General features: G+C 41.5%; 1 protein-coding gene across 2 annotated transcripts in view; it reads left to right on the plus strand.

Annotated features, from left to right (window-relative positions):
- The window catches only part of LPCAT1 (lysophosphatidylcholine acyltransferase 1), a 59,011-nt gene extending 43,380 nt beyond the window's left edge, over positions 1-15,631 (plus strand). For both annotated transcript variants that reach the window (XM_035125624.3, XM_035125626.3), the window contains exons 12-14: positions 245-343; positions 916-1,054; positions 2,382-15,631. In XM_035125624.3, coding sequence (XP_034981515.3) covers positions 245-343; positions 916-1,054; positions 2,382-2,548 — 405 coding nt within the window. In that variant the 3' untranslated portion in view covers positions 2,549-15,631. The remainder of the gene's footprint in view (positions 1-244; positions 344-915; positions 1,055-2,381) is intronic.
- The last annotated feature ends 14 nt before the right edge of the window (positions 15,632-15,645 follow it).

Consider the following 15,645-nt stretch of genomic DNA (forward strand, 5'->3'; position numbering starts at 1 on the left):
TCTGGCTAGAAAGGGTTCCTTGCTGTAAAACAACTGAGAAGTATAAGATGTTTCAAAAGTTCAGAGGAGTTAGTCACCCTTAGTTAATTGCAGACGAGCTGGTATTTTAACACTAGTTTGTTTAGAAATCTTTGTGCTGAAAACTCCATGTGAACTCTTTTTATGTGTACTTTTCATAATTTTCTTTTCTTCAGTGGGTGTTTTCTGTGAAACTGGTAATGCAGTTTTGTTTCTTTTTTTACAGAAGGAAGGTGGTCTGATTGACTTAAGAGAATATGTCATTGCTTTGTCAGTAGTCTGTCGGCCATCCAAAACCTTGCAAACGATACAGCTGGCTTTTAAGGCAAGTAGCAGCTTTTATTATTAGTGGGGCACAGGTGGTGCTGTGGGTTAAACCACAGAGCCTAGGGCTTGCCAATCAGAAGGTCGGGGGTTCCAATCCCTGCAACGGGGTGAGCTCTCGTTGCTCAGTCCCAGCTCCTGCCAACCTAGCAGTTTGAAAGCACGTCAAAGTGCAAGTAGATAAATAGGTACCACTCCGGCGGGAAGGTAAACGGTGCTGCTCTGGTTCGCCAGAAGCAGCTTTGTCATGCTGGCCACATGAGCCGGAAGCTGTATGCCGGCTCCCTCATCCAATAACGCGAGATGAGCACCGCAACCCCAGAGTCGGTCACGACTGGACCTAATGGTCAGGGGTCCCTTTACCTTTTTAAGGTATCTAAACGTATTTGCTCTTGGGCTTCAGCAAAATTTGCAAACTCTAAATGGAAAATAAAAGGTGCCATATCGATCAACGTAGGGAAGTTGGAAGATTTATTTGGTTGGGAGGAAAGTGTCAGACAGAGGCGCTGGAAATGTGTTTCTTTGCTGCTGTTGCTGCTGCAACAACAAATCATACCTTTTAATTTTTCACAGATGTATCAGTCAGAAACTGGAGCTCTAACAAAAGAAGATTTAACTTGCATTTTAAAGACTGCCATGGGTGTTTCACATCTTAATGTGTCAACCCTTTTTAGAGCTATAGATGTCATCGAAAGGGGGGAAATTACATACGGTGAGTTCCGTGCTATGATTTTAGAAAGCCGCAGACAATGGGGAACTTTTGTGTGGTGGCCAGGCATGCCCCATGGAAAAGAAGAGCAGCTGCCTGGGGGCAAGTGTGAAATAATGGCCAAGGTTCCTGGCCATTGTGTTGCATGGGAAGGACTGTAGCTCAGAGCTTAAGTCCCAGCTTCAAACCCAAGCATCTCTAGGTAGGGCTGGGAATGCCTCTGTCAGAAACCCTGAAAAGCCAGTCAGTACTAGATAGTCTGGCTCAATATGAAACAGCTTCCTGTGTTCATTAATGGGCTTTTTTGGAATGTCTATATATGGAGCATTATTTCTTGATTATGTGCTATACCTTTACCCTACCTTTTCCTCCAGCTTGTATGGTTGGCACCCACTTCACCCCTTTGATCCTTAAAGCATCCCTGAGAGATAGTGGTTGGTGCAAAGCAATCCAGAGAGCTTCCAAGTCAAATGGAAATTTGAGCTTGGATCAGTCCAGTCCTAGTGCAGCACACTAACGCAGTCCATGCTATGGTTACTAAAGCTAAAGGTTCCATTCTGTTCTCTGATCAGTGACCTTATGCTGCAGTGTTGGGCGCTGTGGTCTAAACCACTGAGCCTCTTGGGCTTGCCAATCGGAAGGTCGGTGGTTCGAATCTGTGTGACAGGGTGAGCTCCCATTGCTCTGTCCCAGCTCCTGCCAATTTGAAAGCACACCAATGCAAGTAGATTAATAGGTATTGCTGTGGCGAGAAGGTAAATAGTGTTTCCTTGCGCTCTGGCTTCTGTCATGGTGTGGTTTAGTCATGCTAGGCACATGACTCGGAACGCTGTCTGTGGACAAACGCCGGCTCCCTCGGCCTGAAAGCAAGATGAGCGCCACAATCCCATAGTCGGCTTTGACTGGACTTAACCATCCAGGGGTCCTTCACCTTTTATCTTTACCTAATGTAATAAACCGACCTGTCAAGAAAAGGCCAACATGAACAAACAAACAAACAAACAAACCGTTGCTTAAAGCTCAAAGGGGGGGGAGGAACACATTAACGTGTAGTTCTGCAAATCATTTTGAGTTGTTAGCAAATGTTAATGTTATTCAGGGAAAACCCATTGAAACTAATGAAAATGACTATCCTAGATCAGTGGGTCTACGCTAAATAGAATTTAATTGGGTTCAACCCTTTGGAAAATGCTCTTAAAGTTTGGCATGGGAGACTTAGTAACTAGAAGTCTACTTAGTACTTTTATTGTCTTGCAGTCTTTCATGATTTTGTAAGTAAAATGTCAATTTTAAATGCTTAAAATGTATGCTTGCTTTTATTAATTTCTAGAGGATTTCCACAAGTTTGCTGAAATGTATCCAAACTTTGCTGAGGAGTATTTATATCCTGATCAAATGGAGACTGATAACTCTCCTGCTCCTAACGGTTTCTGTACAGACTTCAGCCCAGAAGCTTCTGAAGACAGAAGAAATCACCCACAGAAGAAACTGAATTAATGTTAACAATTCCAGCGTCCTCTTCTGGTGAGAGGAGTGTGTCCTGTCTTGGGCTCGTCATAGTCACACAACTATGTAATCTGAAGTATGTGAGGGGTGTGTGAGACAGAGAAGTGTGTGTGTGTGTGTGTGAGTGAGAGAGAGAGAGAGAGAGGATTTTGCTGCATTAATGAGCATCTTCAGACTTCGTGTTTGGAAGATCTTGGTTTTTTCCATCAGCATCTTGGAAAGTAAAGAATGTAAATGAACTTTTTATTTGTGTACTTAAAAGGAAGATGCTTGCATATTTATATTCCATTGTTTAGTTCCATGTACAAAGTGTCCTACAAAGTGTGCATGTGTAAAGAATACTGTAGCTCCTATGGTGTTAAGTGCACTTTGGTGATTAGTGTTATTCCTGTTTAGGGAATTGTTTGGGTTCAAGTTCCGCTTTCCTTCTTCATGTGAAGACACAGCTATTTACTGCTGACTGTGGTCACTGGTCTTCTGAACAAGGCTAGCTCAATTTAGCCCTTTTGTTTTCATTTCAGTAAACAGTCAAAGGAAGAAAAGTATGCAAAAATATTTTTAACTAAGGAATTTTTAAAATTATTTTTCTTGTAAGAGGACTTTTTTGCCATTCAGTTCATGGTAGTATTAAAAATGGAAAGGGTGCGGTTGTTCCCTGGGTTGTGTGCATTCTGTGCTAAAAACATGAAAAAAATCTGCACCAAGTAACAAAAAATTCAAAGAAAGCTGAATTTCAAGGTTTATATAAACTAGATAGACTTCCACATGATATATAGTTCTGCTTTTCCTGAATGTGGGCAATGACCAAATAATAAAAACAAATGAGGCAGGTGTGAGAGACACTGAGGCCCAGTGTGATGTAGTACTTGAGAGTGTTAGCCTAGCGCCAGGAAGACCTGAGTTTGAATCCTGGGTTAGTCACAAAGCTCACCAGTTTACCTAGGGCCTGTCACACTCTCAGCCACACCTGCTTCACAAGGTTGTTGTGAAGATGACATGGACAGGAAGGAACCCTTGAGTTCCTTGGAAAGAATGGTGGGATACAAATTGCCCCTGACCTCTGGAAAGTCATATTATTCCCACTATAAAAAGCTGCTGAGATTTCATAGCCCACATACTTTCACATTTATCTTCACAGCTTAAGGGCCAGAAATGTTCATTAAAAAGAAAAAAAAGAAAGCTAAAATTCTCAGGATGCTGAATACTGCCCTAAATTCAAACTTATTTAATTATTGGGTATGAACACAGAACACACACAGCCCTGGTCATATTCCTGCCTTTTCTGTTGTATTTCACTTAGGGTTTTCTAGCAGGGGATAATTAAACAAGGTACATTTTAAAAAAGCTTCAATGGATTTGGCTTTTTGCACAAAAACAACACAATGCATAATGGAGACTGAACAGGCATAAAATAAACTATTTTTAACACCAGAAGGCCATCCGTTCTTGTGAACTGCCCTGAGACCTGTGGGTATAGGGAAGTACACAAATTTAATAAATAATAATAAAATAGTCCCTCATTTCATTATCAGAAAGAACGGCTGGTGACATCTGACTCCATATTTTTTTTACTATCCCTGCCTTAGTAACTTTTTCACTGCAATACGCTTTTCAAATCAATGCACTGCCTCAAATGGTCACAAAACCTCATTGTTCTAAAATGTGTTCTCCTATAGTCCATAGCTTTTCTACAGTTAAAAACTGGACATTAATTTTAAAAGATATGGCATAAATTACTGTATTACATCAGCTTTCTAACCCCCTTTTTAATGTATACAGAGATCAAAACGAAGAGGACAAATGCACCTGGAGGCGTTTTATCTATGAATCTGCTTCCTTCCAAAATGCTGTTGGGATCCCATAATTCCGAGCAACTATTTAGGTTGTTACAGGTTTGGAAGAGAATTTTCTCCTCCTCAAATCAAGAAATTGCACACATAGTTTCAATGAGACTTGCCATTATGTCAGTAAATGTTCCACTGGTACTCATCTGAACGGTGATTCTCCGTGGCCTGAGAACGGTCAAGGGCTCCATCTTGGGAACAAAGATAGGAGCAGAACTTCAGAGAAGTAGACAGCAGCTCCCACAATCCAGTTTGCAAACTTGTGTTGTCATTAAAAAACGGCAGAATCCTTGGTCTGCATCAAAGTAGCCTCAAGTTGAAGCATTGAAACTTGATCAAAAGTGTATAACCTGAAGACATTGTGCCCTATCTGAAATAGGGCTGAGCAAAGAAGTGGGGGATTTTTGCTTGCTTCTCCTCACTGTAGTACTGCTTTCTGGACCCCTAAAGCTACATCAAACTACAGGGAAGTGAATCAGCTTTCTTTTGCTACAAAGCAGTCCACAATTTAATTTCCTTTGCCGTTGCAAACACACATGCATGCCGAAATTATACAGGTCTAATTTCAAATGTGTGAGCTTCCTTTTACATCTCATTTATTCAAATGTCAATCATGTTGTCTGAGAATGCAGCATTTATTTCTGGCTTTCCAGCAGGAAAAGTCTTTAGGGTTGAAAAGTCTGCTTGGTGAAGGCAGGGCACAAAGTGCTGGATAGCAAATGGATGCTCATTGTTGCTTTCACCAACGACCAGTGGGCTTGAACGTGCTAATCCTAGCATTGCACACCCTACCACTGAAGGCTTGCATCCAAAGTAATTGCCAGTCGCTTTGGCAGGTCTTTGAAGGGAGACCTGTACTTTTGAATCCAGGGTCCACCCAACACATGGCCAGCAGAAGACAGCAAGGAATGTGCACAGGAACATGTCTGTTATAGGCTGTTGTCCACTGGAACAAGAGAAGTGCTAATTGAAAGCGGTGATAGTGGTGTTTGGCCCAGACTCTGATTTGAGCCACTGGCATGCAGAGGTCAAGGACTTCTTCTAGGAACATAACACCTGCCTTTTGGAAAGAGGCCAGAACCTAGGCCAGAACCTTGATCTTCAAAATGTAGTCTAGAGAGAGCAACATCATACCTGTTGAGGTTTCAAGAAACATTCCAAGATGGACCAGCTGTCGAGTCAGAGACAGGTGATTCTTGCCTAGGTTTACAAGGAATCCCTGGGTCTCCAACCAAGGAGGAGTCAAAGCCATGTCACAATGGGCCCAAGTCAGAGTGGTACAGCAAATAAGGAGATTGCCCTGGAAATAGAGGTGAGCCACCAGAGCAACCATACTCTGTGTGGAGCTCTGAGGTGCTGTAGCCAAGTAGAAAGGAAGGACCCAGTATTGAAGATGGTTCTGGTCAAATGAAAACTACAAGTACTTCCTGTGACAGCAGTGAATGGAGATGTGCAACTATGTTTCCTGAAATCTATGGGCACTAAGAAATACAGTGTTGGATAAAATATTAGGTGGAGGCCAGAGATTGCACCCATAACTTCTTGTAAGCGACCCACTGGTTCAGGAACTTGAAATCTAGCAAAGTCATCCAGGACTAGCCATCCTTCTTTGGCAGCACAATGAATATTGAAAAGGGTGGGAGACCTTATTTGTTCTGAGCCAACATGGGCAGTTGGGCAGGACTTCTCACCTGTCAGTCACGCATCATTGTGATGTCACGTAATTGACAGTGTCCTGCCCACTTGTCAAAATTATTATGCAGGGATTATGGAAGTGATGAGCAGGGGAGGAAGAAAGGGTTGTTTTGCAAGCAAAGGCAATGCAGGAGACTTCTCCTGAGCTCTGTCTTTGCTTGCAAATCATACTTTTCTCCTCCCCCCTACAGGGGAAGGGGAGAAAGTTGCATTTTGCAGCAAAGACAGGATTGCAGGAGAAGTATTTAGCTGCAATAGGGATGAAGGGAGAAAGAAACTGTGTGAGAGAAAAACCTTCTAAACTGCACCAGAAAAGATGGAAAGAATGGCAAAGGTGGCTGGGGAGGAAATAAAGAGACAAGATAATGAAGAAAGGAAGAAGAAACCAATGAATTATAATCCTGGGGAGAATAAATGAATGGGAGCTCTAAGGAACGCATGCTGCTTCAACAAAGGTCGGAGCAAATGAGATTGTTAGAGGTGCCTGCTTCTACCAAGTTCTTGCTCCTACTATTCCCCACCAGATGGAACTGTTTCCCAAGCTGTGATCTCAGGTCATGGAAGAATCTCCTGGCTTTTCATTGATCCATCTTATCTCCCACAAAACTTATCACTCTCTGATCTTGCCTTTCATATGCCTGACTGCACATCCAGCTGCCACATATTTCCTCATCCTCCACTCTGGGTGCTTCCAAACTAGGGTTAACTCTAGAATTGCCTCTTTTTGCCCACTTGCTTTTTATCAGGCACCTGCCATTAAAATGGTCATGCTACCTTTTCTGTACTTACTCCATTTCCCTTTTTGGAGCTCACAAAATCCAACTTTTGGTGGGGAAGGAACAAAACAGCAGAGCAATCTCTAGCCTTAGAATACCTTTGTATTTTATTAAATTGTATACCACCCTTCCTCCATAGATCTCAGAGCAGTTACCGTCAGTTAGGTTACCGTCACATCATGTGGGGACACCTTCAGTGTTACTTTCCCAGTTGGTGCCATTTTAACAACACAGTTGTTGTTTTTACTCTTTTATTTTGGTGCAGTCTTTTGCTTTCAAGCATTTTAATGCATTTGTAAATTATGTGTTTAGGTCCATTGCTACAACTCCCCTCAGAAGGCTGTTGTGATGTTCACAGTTGTGGGCAGCACATAGCAGGGTACACACATAGAACCATAGAATTCTAGAGGTGGAAGGGACCCTGAGGGTCATCCATTCCAACCCCCTGCAATGCAGGAATATGCAGCTGTCCCATACAGGGATCAAACCTGCAACCTTGGTGTTATCAGCACCATGCTCTAACCAACTGAGCTATCCATGCAAACTTTTCTGCCCCTTAAAGTATAGGAACCTTGGGGCAATGCTGCATGTAGAAAAGCAGTGATTGAACAATGCCAAAAGTAAACGCTAGCGGTGTGAAAGCTCCCATTGTGCCGTGTAATTTCTGACTAATATACAACATGCACCATATGCAATGCTATGGGAGAATGCCCTTTGCCTGTGAATGACTAGAGCAGATATTTGTCTTATCTCAGTGGCAATACCATGAAGAATAGAAACATCACCATCATCGTATTTTTAAAATATTAATTTCAGTCTGAAGAGATACCGGTATCAGACTTCTGGTTTATTTACATGCCTGCTCAGTTCAGAGACTAAATTTCCTATTAGTTGTGGGTAGAGATAACAGAGCCTATACGAAGCCTAAACATTGTGCAAATGGCCCTATTGAAGCTGGTGGGGTGGTGTATTTCAAAATTGGGACCAAAGAACCATGGACACTTTTGTTGTTAAGAGCTGTTATGATCACTTCAGTCCAGCTGCTGCTAGTGGGAACAGCTTTCGATACATTTCAGCTTGTTTGTGGGATAATGACCATAATATAGAGTCCTACTTCAGTAAGTTAAGTGTCAACAGCATTTTTATACTGCCTACTGTCATTTAAATGAATTTTAATGTGGGGATATTTTTTTCACAACTTTCAGAAGCATAAAGGTTTTTACATAGAGTAACGCCAGGAGCTGTTGTGCTATCAGGTTAGGTGTTTTTTTAGTTTCGTTTTTGTTTGTTTCGTTTTGCTATTGATCCTCTTCTGAAGAATTGCTTTAACCTCAGCAATCTCCAGGTCTTGCAAGGCATGTGGAGAAGTAGGTGCTGTAGAGAACAAGAACAAAATAACCCTGTAATCCTCCTCATGGAATGCCTTTAGAACTTTCACAGGTAAATTCCATATAGAGTCTGGAATGTGTAGTATCTTTTATCTGAAAATTAGGTGGGTAAAATGGGATTAGGAAAAAGGCAGACAAAGGCTATTTTCAATAGGTTCCCTATGCAATTAGCCCTGGAATGATGCCTATTCTCCCGTCTTTCCCACTTTGCCAAATTTATATAGGAATATGACAGCATGTGTAATCATTTGCGTAAATTTATCTTCGTACGATCTCAGCCAATGTGTTACATGTGAATTTGGGTCAAGTGAGTTGCATTAGATCCCATTTCTTGAATTTGAAGGATTAGATTGCAGTGTTTGAGGCTCCCATTGTTCTAGGTGCATTTTGCAATGGGGAATTTCATTTGCACAAGCAGTTTCTGAGCTCTGGGCACATGCACCTGAGATTTTAGATTAAAACTGCAGAGTAGAAGGAAAGGAGGTCCTTTTTCTGCCTTCCCACTCTATGAAAACTGGAGAAGAGACTTTCTTAAGAATATCAGGGAGGTGGGCAGGGGAAGGACTAGACCATATGAAAAGCTAACATATTTTAGCTGCAGTTCATTCATTTTCAGCTTTGTATTCTTGTTATTAAAAAGTGCACCTAGACATTCCGCTGTTGTGCCCATAACGTAGGTCAGGCGTCAGCAACGTTTTCCGGCTGTGGGCCGGATCATTCCCATGGACGATTGTCCGTGGGCCGGACATGCACCGGACATGCGCAGAAGCGATTCCGTTGCCCACGCTGTCCATGTCCAAAATGTCTGCAGTGCCAGAAATCACTTCTGCGGCTGCACAGACGCAATTTCTGGCGCCACTCGGCGAGTCACTGTGCCGCACTGGTATAGCGCAGTGCACAGGGGACTTACCGAGCGGGTGGCTCGGTTCACGGGCGGTCTGTGGGCCAGATAAATGGCCTCCGTGGGCCGCATCCGGCCCATGGGCCGGACGTTGCCGACCTATATCCTAGGTTTAAGGTGCCATTTAGTTCCTAGCTTTCATATCTTAGTTTCTAACACTTCTTAGATTGCCTCCTGAAAGCAACAAGCTTCAGGTTTTAGGGGGGGAAACCTCAGAATTCTAGCTACCCTGAGAGTGGGGGGTGATTCCTTGGTAATAGTGTTCTCTGAAGTGTTGATCCTTAGGTAGCCAAATTAGCACCATCCAAGCACAAGATGGGAGGGTTGTGGGAATAAAAGCAACAGGAACCTAAAGTACGGTATAGCATCCTTACTGCATTTGTGGTGGAACAGAAAATTGGAGTGGGTGGGATAGAGTTTAGGAGAAAGTGTTGGTGGCAGAAACCCTGAAAAGGAACATTCCATCCTGCAATGTTTTTTCAGAGTTCCAGCTCATACCATAGTTTAAAAGTCTGTAATAAGCTGCCAGTGCCATTCTTCAGCGACACACTTTATCTCATTCCTTCTCCCTCCCTCCCAAATCTCCTGTTCGCTTCCCTTGGTTCTCTCCTCCAAAGGTCTGCTGGTTAAGCTGTTGGGTTTTTTTCCTTTGCCTTTGGTTTAGTTTTAAAAAGCATCAAGGCTCAGGCTTGCGTGGGAACCACCCATTCTGATCTGGAAGGTTGTTGCCTTCATACCTTGTGTGAGATCTGGTTATGCTTGCTCTCTTAATTACCGTATTCCTTCAAATGTCTGTCTTTGAATAAAAGCTCTCAAAGCTGACACCTGGTAAGCTCCGGCTAAAATTAAGCAGAGCCCAGAGAAAGAGCCTTTGGGTTAAACAATGAGGGGCTGACATGGTAAAAAAAGGCGTTTTGCAGGGAAGTTACAAGCTGGAATGTTTTGTGTTTGTGATGCTTAAACCATGTTCTAGCACAGGCATAGGCAAACTCAGCCCTCCAGGTGTTTTGGGAGTACAACTCCCATCATCCCTACCTAACAGGACCAGTGGTCAGGGATGATAGGAGTTGTAGTCCCAAAACATCTGGAGGGCCGAATTTGCCTATGCCTGAGCCTGGGTGAGCCTAAGCGAAGTCTCAAGCTCACACACTCTCCTTTCCTCTTCCTCTCACATGGCTGGGAGAACAACTTCTGCTTTCAGTGTTCTGGTGCGTCATGATGTGATTTAAAGGATTTAACTCTGGATAAGTTAAGCCAGCTAGCATCATAAACATGGTTTGAAGTTAACTTGGACTTAAGCCACAATTCCCAGTTCATGCATAACAACAAGCCCAGCATTTGTGGAAACAGAACTAAGCATGGCAAAAGTTCCCTTGCCTGAGCCAGGATGAGTGCTGGGCTTGTGAACCAATGTGCATAGTGCTAATTGTAACTTAGTTTTTGGCTTTCTGTTTTAAAGGGGCACAAACCTAGATAGCTGGAGCTTTGTTTAGGTTGTGTGGAGTCATGCAGTCCTGATCTGTCCAACCTTGGCAGGTGCAAGTTTAACAGTGGAATAGAATTCATTGGCTCCTTTGAGGCACCAGAGGAGCTTCCAAGTGTGGCTGACATTTAAAAACACTCCTTTCCATGCAAAGCTATAGTGAAATGGTAACCGAGACACAACTGATCATGTTTACATAGCCTCATTTATTCTAAATAAAATAAAAATAAAATGCCCATATAACAAGCATACAACATGACCACTTCTTCATGTGTTATATGTTTTCCCCATGATCAAAGCGTAGTCCTAATAAATTACTACAGTACTTTGCTTTGCAGTAGCACAGAAGACTTGCTGTATCTGGAGTCAGAGGTATCCAAATATGGGAAGTTAAGGTAAAATTGTGCAATACAGCTGTCTGCAAAATTAATTTGAGGCCTAACTTTCTGTAATTTTATTGATGAAATCACCAGTGTGGTTTATCAAAGGAATCTCAGTGTGCCTCTTCTATTTCAGATTGGGGGGAAACCGATAAGGACAAATAATTAGAGCAGGCATCCCCAAACTCGGCCCTCCAGATGTTTTGGGACTACAACTCCCATCATCCCTGACCACTGGTGCTGTTAGCTACGGATGATGGGAGTTGTAGTCCCAAAACATCTGGAGGGCTGAGTTTGGGGGTGCCTGAATTACATGAATAAGGCAAAATATATTGCATCAACATTTTCCAATTATCACAACTGAATTATCTAATTGCAAGGTTACAGAGCAAAGTTACTGTGGCATCAATTTCTCAAACATGACAATATCTATTTTACTTCTCTGTATTAAACATAGATGTTGTAAGAACACTTTATTTTCAGATCAAATCCATAATCGGATGCTTCCCCACTCAAGCCTCTTGCTAAGAACATTATCAAACCAATTTAGGTAAACAAATTTAGGGGAGATTATCTCACAAAATGGAAGGATTAAACTGCATTCACTGCCCTTGCCTTCCTGCTATTTAATTAAAGGCTTGCTGCTTAAGGCAATAAATGTCCAGATAAAAGTGTGTCAGTGGCAGTTCGTGACGACAAACTTCAGTACTTCAGAACAGGGAGAAGTAATAGTTTCTCAACATTTCTAAAAGTGCAAAACCAGTCTAGGATTAATTTCAGAATTTGGATTTGACTTTGGCTCTCTGATTTAGAAGCTAGTTGCTTTTCCGACAATCAAAGTTGATAGGCATTGACTCTCATTGTGATTTCTCATCATTGTCAGACAATCAATAAAATTTGCAGAAAATGGATTCCTTCCTTTAAAAACAAATGAGCAAGGATAAAACTTTTAAAATATCTGTTGGCCTCTTATTTTGAACTTGCAGTTTCTGATTCAAAGTAGAAATGTTTCCCATGCTAAAGATCTCGAGGGGGGGTTAATATTTCTGTACTTAAAAGAAATGTAAATATAGGTTTTCTGTCCACTGAGCTAATTGCAACCCTTTTATTTGTCCTCTTCATTTACACCTCTTTTTGGTGCTGACATCTAAATATTATGGACCTCATCATGGACCTCTTACAGGCCCCTCCTTACCTGTATGGCTTTTATACATTCTGCCCCCCTGAATAACCACTACTTCTGGTGTGAACAATAATAGTCTATGCAAGATTAATTTGAACCATAGTGGAATTGTCACAGATCAGCACCAATGAGTGTTCTGAACAAGCTATCCCTCCTCCTAGTTAAGAGTTTCAAATATACTCAGTCCAGCAGCTTTCTCCTCTTGTAAGGGTTTGACATCTGGCTTTTTACATGGTAAAGTTTCTCTGAAGTCCTGCCTTTTTTGCTCCTCCTGGTCACATGAACTCATGAACCACCCCCCCACATGAAACTTTAATGATGGATCATCTATAGTCTTTATAAGATAGACATTTCTGGAGGAAAGGTTGTGTAAAATTCTGTCACAAGGATACCCTTGCCGCCTCTCAAAAATTTAGGGAAGTGGGGAACATTTTAACACTTGGCTTAGTGCATAGACTGATATGTTAACAGCGAAGCGGCTCCCATAGGAACGCATTGTAGTGCGGTTTCCCATAGGGTGCCTCGCAAGACGGGGGGAATCGTCTTGCGAGGCACCCTATGGGACGAAAAAAAATCGTCTTGCCAAGCGTGCCATAGGAAACTTCGTCTTGCGAGTCTCCATTGAAATCGCAAAACGCTTACGTTTTGCGAGTTTTCCGTCTTGTGAGGCATTCGTCTAGCGAGGTACCACTGTAATGAAGTTCAGCACTGCTTTTGGCACTAGCAAGTCACTATAAGCTTCCCAAGCGTCTTGACTATTTGACTTTAATGGCTCTAATATCACATTACAGCATTGAGGCCAAGGGCCAAGTCTAGAGAGTGATTGGGAATCCTGAGCTCATATTGTGAGTTGTAAGGCAGATGTGGGAGCATCCATCTTGAATCTATTTTCTTAGACATTGCATTTATTCCAAGTCTACCTCCTTTTCTGTAGGCATCTGTGTTCTCAATTTTACTGTTGCTGAAAATGAGAAGGAAAATACCTCTGCTAAAATAAAAATACGGGGCCTCATCTTTAAGCCTGTGAAGGTTAAAGTGATGTTTAGAAACTGTTCAGGATCCAAATAATCTCATGACTAGTTCCACATTTATCCAGTGGCCTCTGGACTTGTGTTTCTTAGGCAACAGTTTCTACCTTTGCTGTCTGACAAATTGCTTTTGAAATTCAGAGTTTGTGATGTGATATTAGGTAGGGTGGGAGTCTTCTGTGCATATGAAACAAGTAAAAAATTTAAGTCACAGCCATAATTTCATATTTCTAAAAGCATCTAATGTAGAAATGGGACCAAAATTGAATCAAACGATGTCCATGCTGACAAACTGCTAGAAAACAAAATATCTGACTTTAGAAGTCATTTCAAAACATGACATGTATATTTTTAATACCTACCAAACATGAAAAATGTATTTCGGGTGATGAAAGTGTAAGAGTGAAAATCTTGAAAGCTCTTAATAATACGTATTTTCCACATATCTCACCTTATACTGTGAAAATCAATCTGTACACTTCTTGAAGAGCAGAAGTATAAATAAGCCAGCATTAAGTTTGAACTTTCTAATAAAAAAAATGGGAGATATAGATAAGATTTCACAAGTAATAGGATACATTTAAGATGTCAGTTTGCTGTAGCTGGTGAAACGTTTTTGTGTTCTGTTTACATGGACTACTGTTTTTTCTATGATTATTTTTAGGGGAGTAAAAGCATTTTAAAGTAATAATTGTTATACCTTAGAACTTTAATATGTAACTAGCTCCTCTTAAACAAGCTCTGAAATTCATAATTTAAGGACCAAGGTAACTACATTTGTGGCCCTACACATCTACTAGCTTTGTATGAAGTACTTTATAACTTACAAGTTACAGCAGTTTATTAAACTATCTCCAAGATTGTTGCAGTGGTGTCATTTTCTATATCTTTTTGTATCTCCTGATATCTGCATAGCCATTACGGACAAAAATTATTTTGATGGGGGCTTCAAAACATTGAACCATTATTTGATGTTTTTAAACCTTTTGAAAATTGTTGTGAATACAAAAAATCAAACTCTAGTGTCCTGTTTATATATATTGTCTAGCATTACTACATTTGTGATATTATTATTATTTTTAACATGATTTAGTTTGGAGAAAAAATACTAGTCTCTTGAACAGGTCAGTTTGGAGACTGCTTTGCTACTGTGATACCCAAATGGGCCACTGCCTAAAGTGGGGGGGACGGGACTCTTAATTGGACCAATAACCTTTGCTGATATGACAATACCTTTATCCTATTTGTGCTATTTGATGAGGAAATTAATGCGTTTGACTTTAGTAGCAATTAAATCCGCGCTGTGGTCTAAACCACAGAGCCTAGGGCTTGGTGATCAGAAGGTCGGCAGTTCGAATCCTCACGACAGGGTGAGCTCCCGTTGCTCGGTCCCAGCTCCTGCCCACCTAGCAGTTCGAAAGCACATCAAGTGCAAGTAGATAAATAGGTACCGCTCCAGCAGGAAGGTAAAAGGTGTTTCCGTGTGCTGCTCTGGTTCACCAGAAGCGGCTTTGTCATGCTGGCCACATGACCCGGAAGCTGTCTGCAGGCAAACACCGGCTCCTTGGCCTATAGAGCGAGATGAGCGCCGCAACCCCAGAGTCGTCCGCGACTGGATCTAATGGTCAGGGGTACCTTTAGCTTTACATTAAATCAGTGATATACATTCCATGGCAATCAGTGCTACTGAATCAAGTTTTCCTGTATTTAAAGAGAGATAAAATAACTCGGGGGGCAGTTTTCTAATGCTGTATCTTTGCGTAATACGCATGATGTATTGTACTGTACTGATTTAAGCTAAGAATCATGGAACCAACATTTCTGATACAGAAGTAGCTTTCCCACTTGCTTTTCTGTTATGTACATATACAAAGGCAGTTGTTTCCATGATAAAATAAATGGCATTAACCATAGTTCAAACAAGAGCATACTTTGCCTGGCTGGATCTACAGCCACTTGTTACGTCAGCAAATAAATGCTTTGGATGAGGACGGTATACCAGCTGTTACATCAACACAATGATGTCATGTAGCCATTGCACTGGATTGGAGTGGAAGCACAGGCATTTCTCAGTGCTGAAATGTTTCATTTCATTGTCTACTGAAATCATCTTTCAAAGAATGTTACTTTTTTGTACAATGTCTGAAGTTTATATAGTCTGACTGTACCTGCTATCAGTACTATCCACCAATTTCCTAAAGGAAATACCTCACTTTGAGCAATCTCTCTTTTTGTAACTGTCAAGTGAGTGGAATTCTGTGTCTTCGTTACTGATTGTAAAGTGCTATAAAATGAACCAAGCCAAGGAACAAAATAATAATGGCTTTTAATGGTTTACCGTTATGAGACATGCTGATTACCTTAAAATAAATCTGGTGTTTTTAAACATTAGGAAAGTGTCTTATTTCAA

The sequence above is a fragment of the Zootoca vivipara genome, chromosome 8 (genome assembly GCF_965207765.1).
Source record: "Zootoca vivipara chromosome 8, rZooViv2.hap1.1, whole genome shotgun sequence".
Classification (NCBI taxonomy): domain Eukaryota; kingdom Metazoa; phylum Chordata; class Lepidosauria; order Squamata; family Lacertidae; genus Zootoca; species Zootoca vivipara.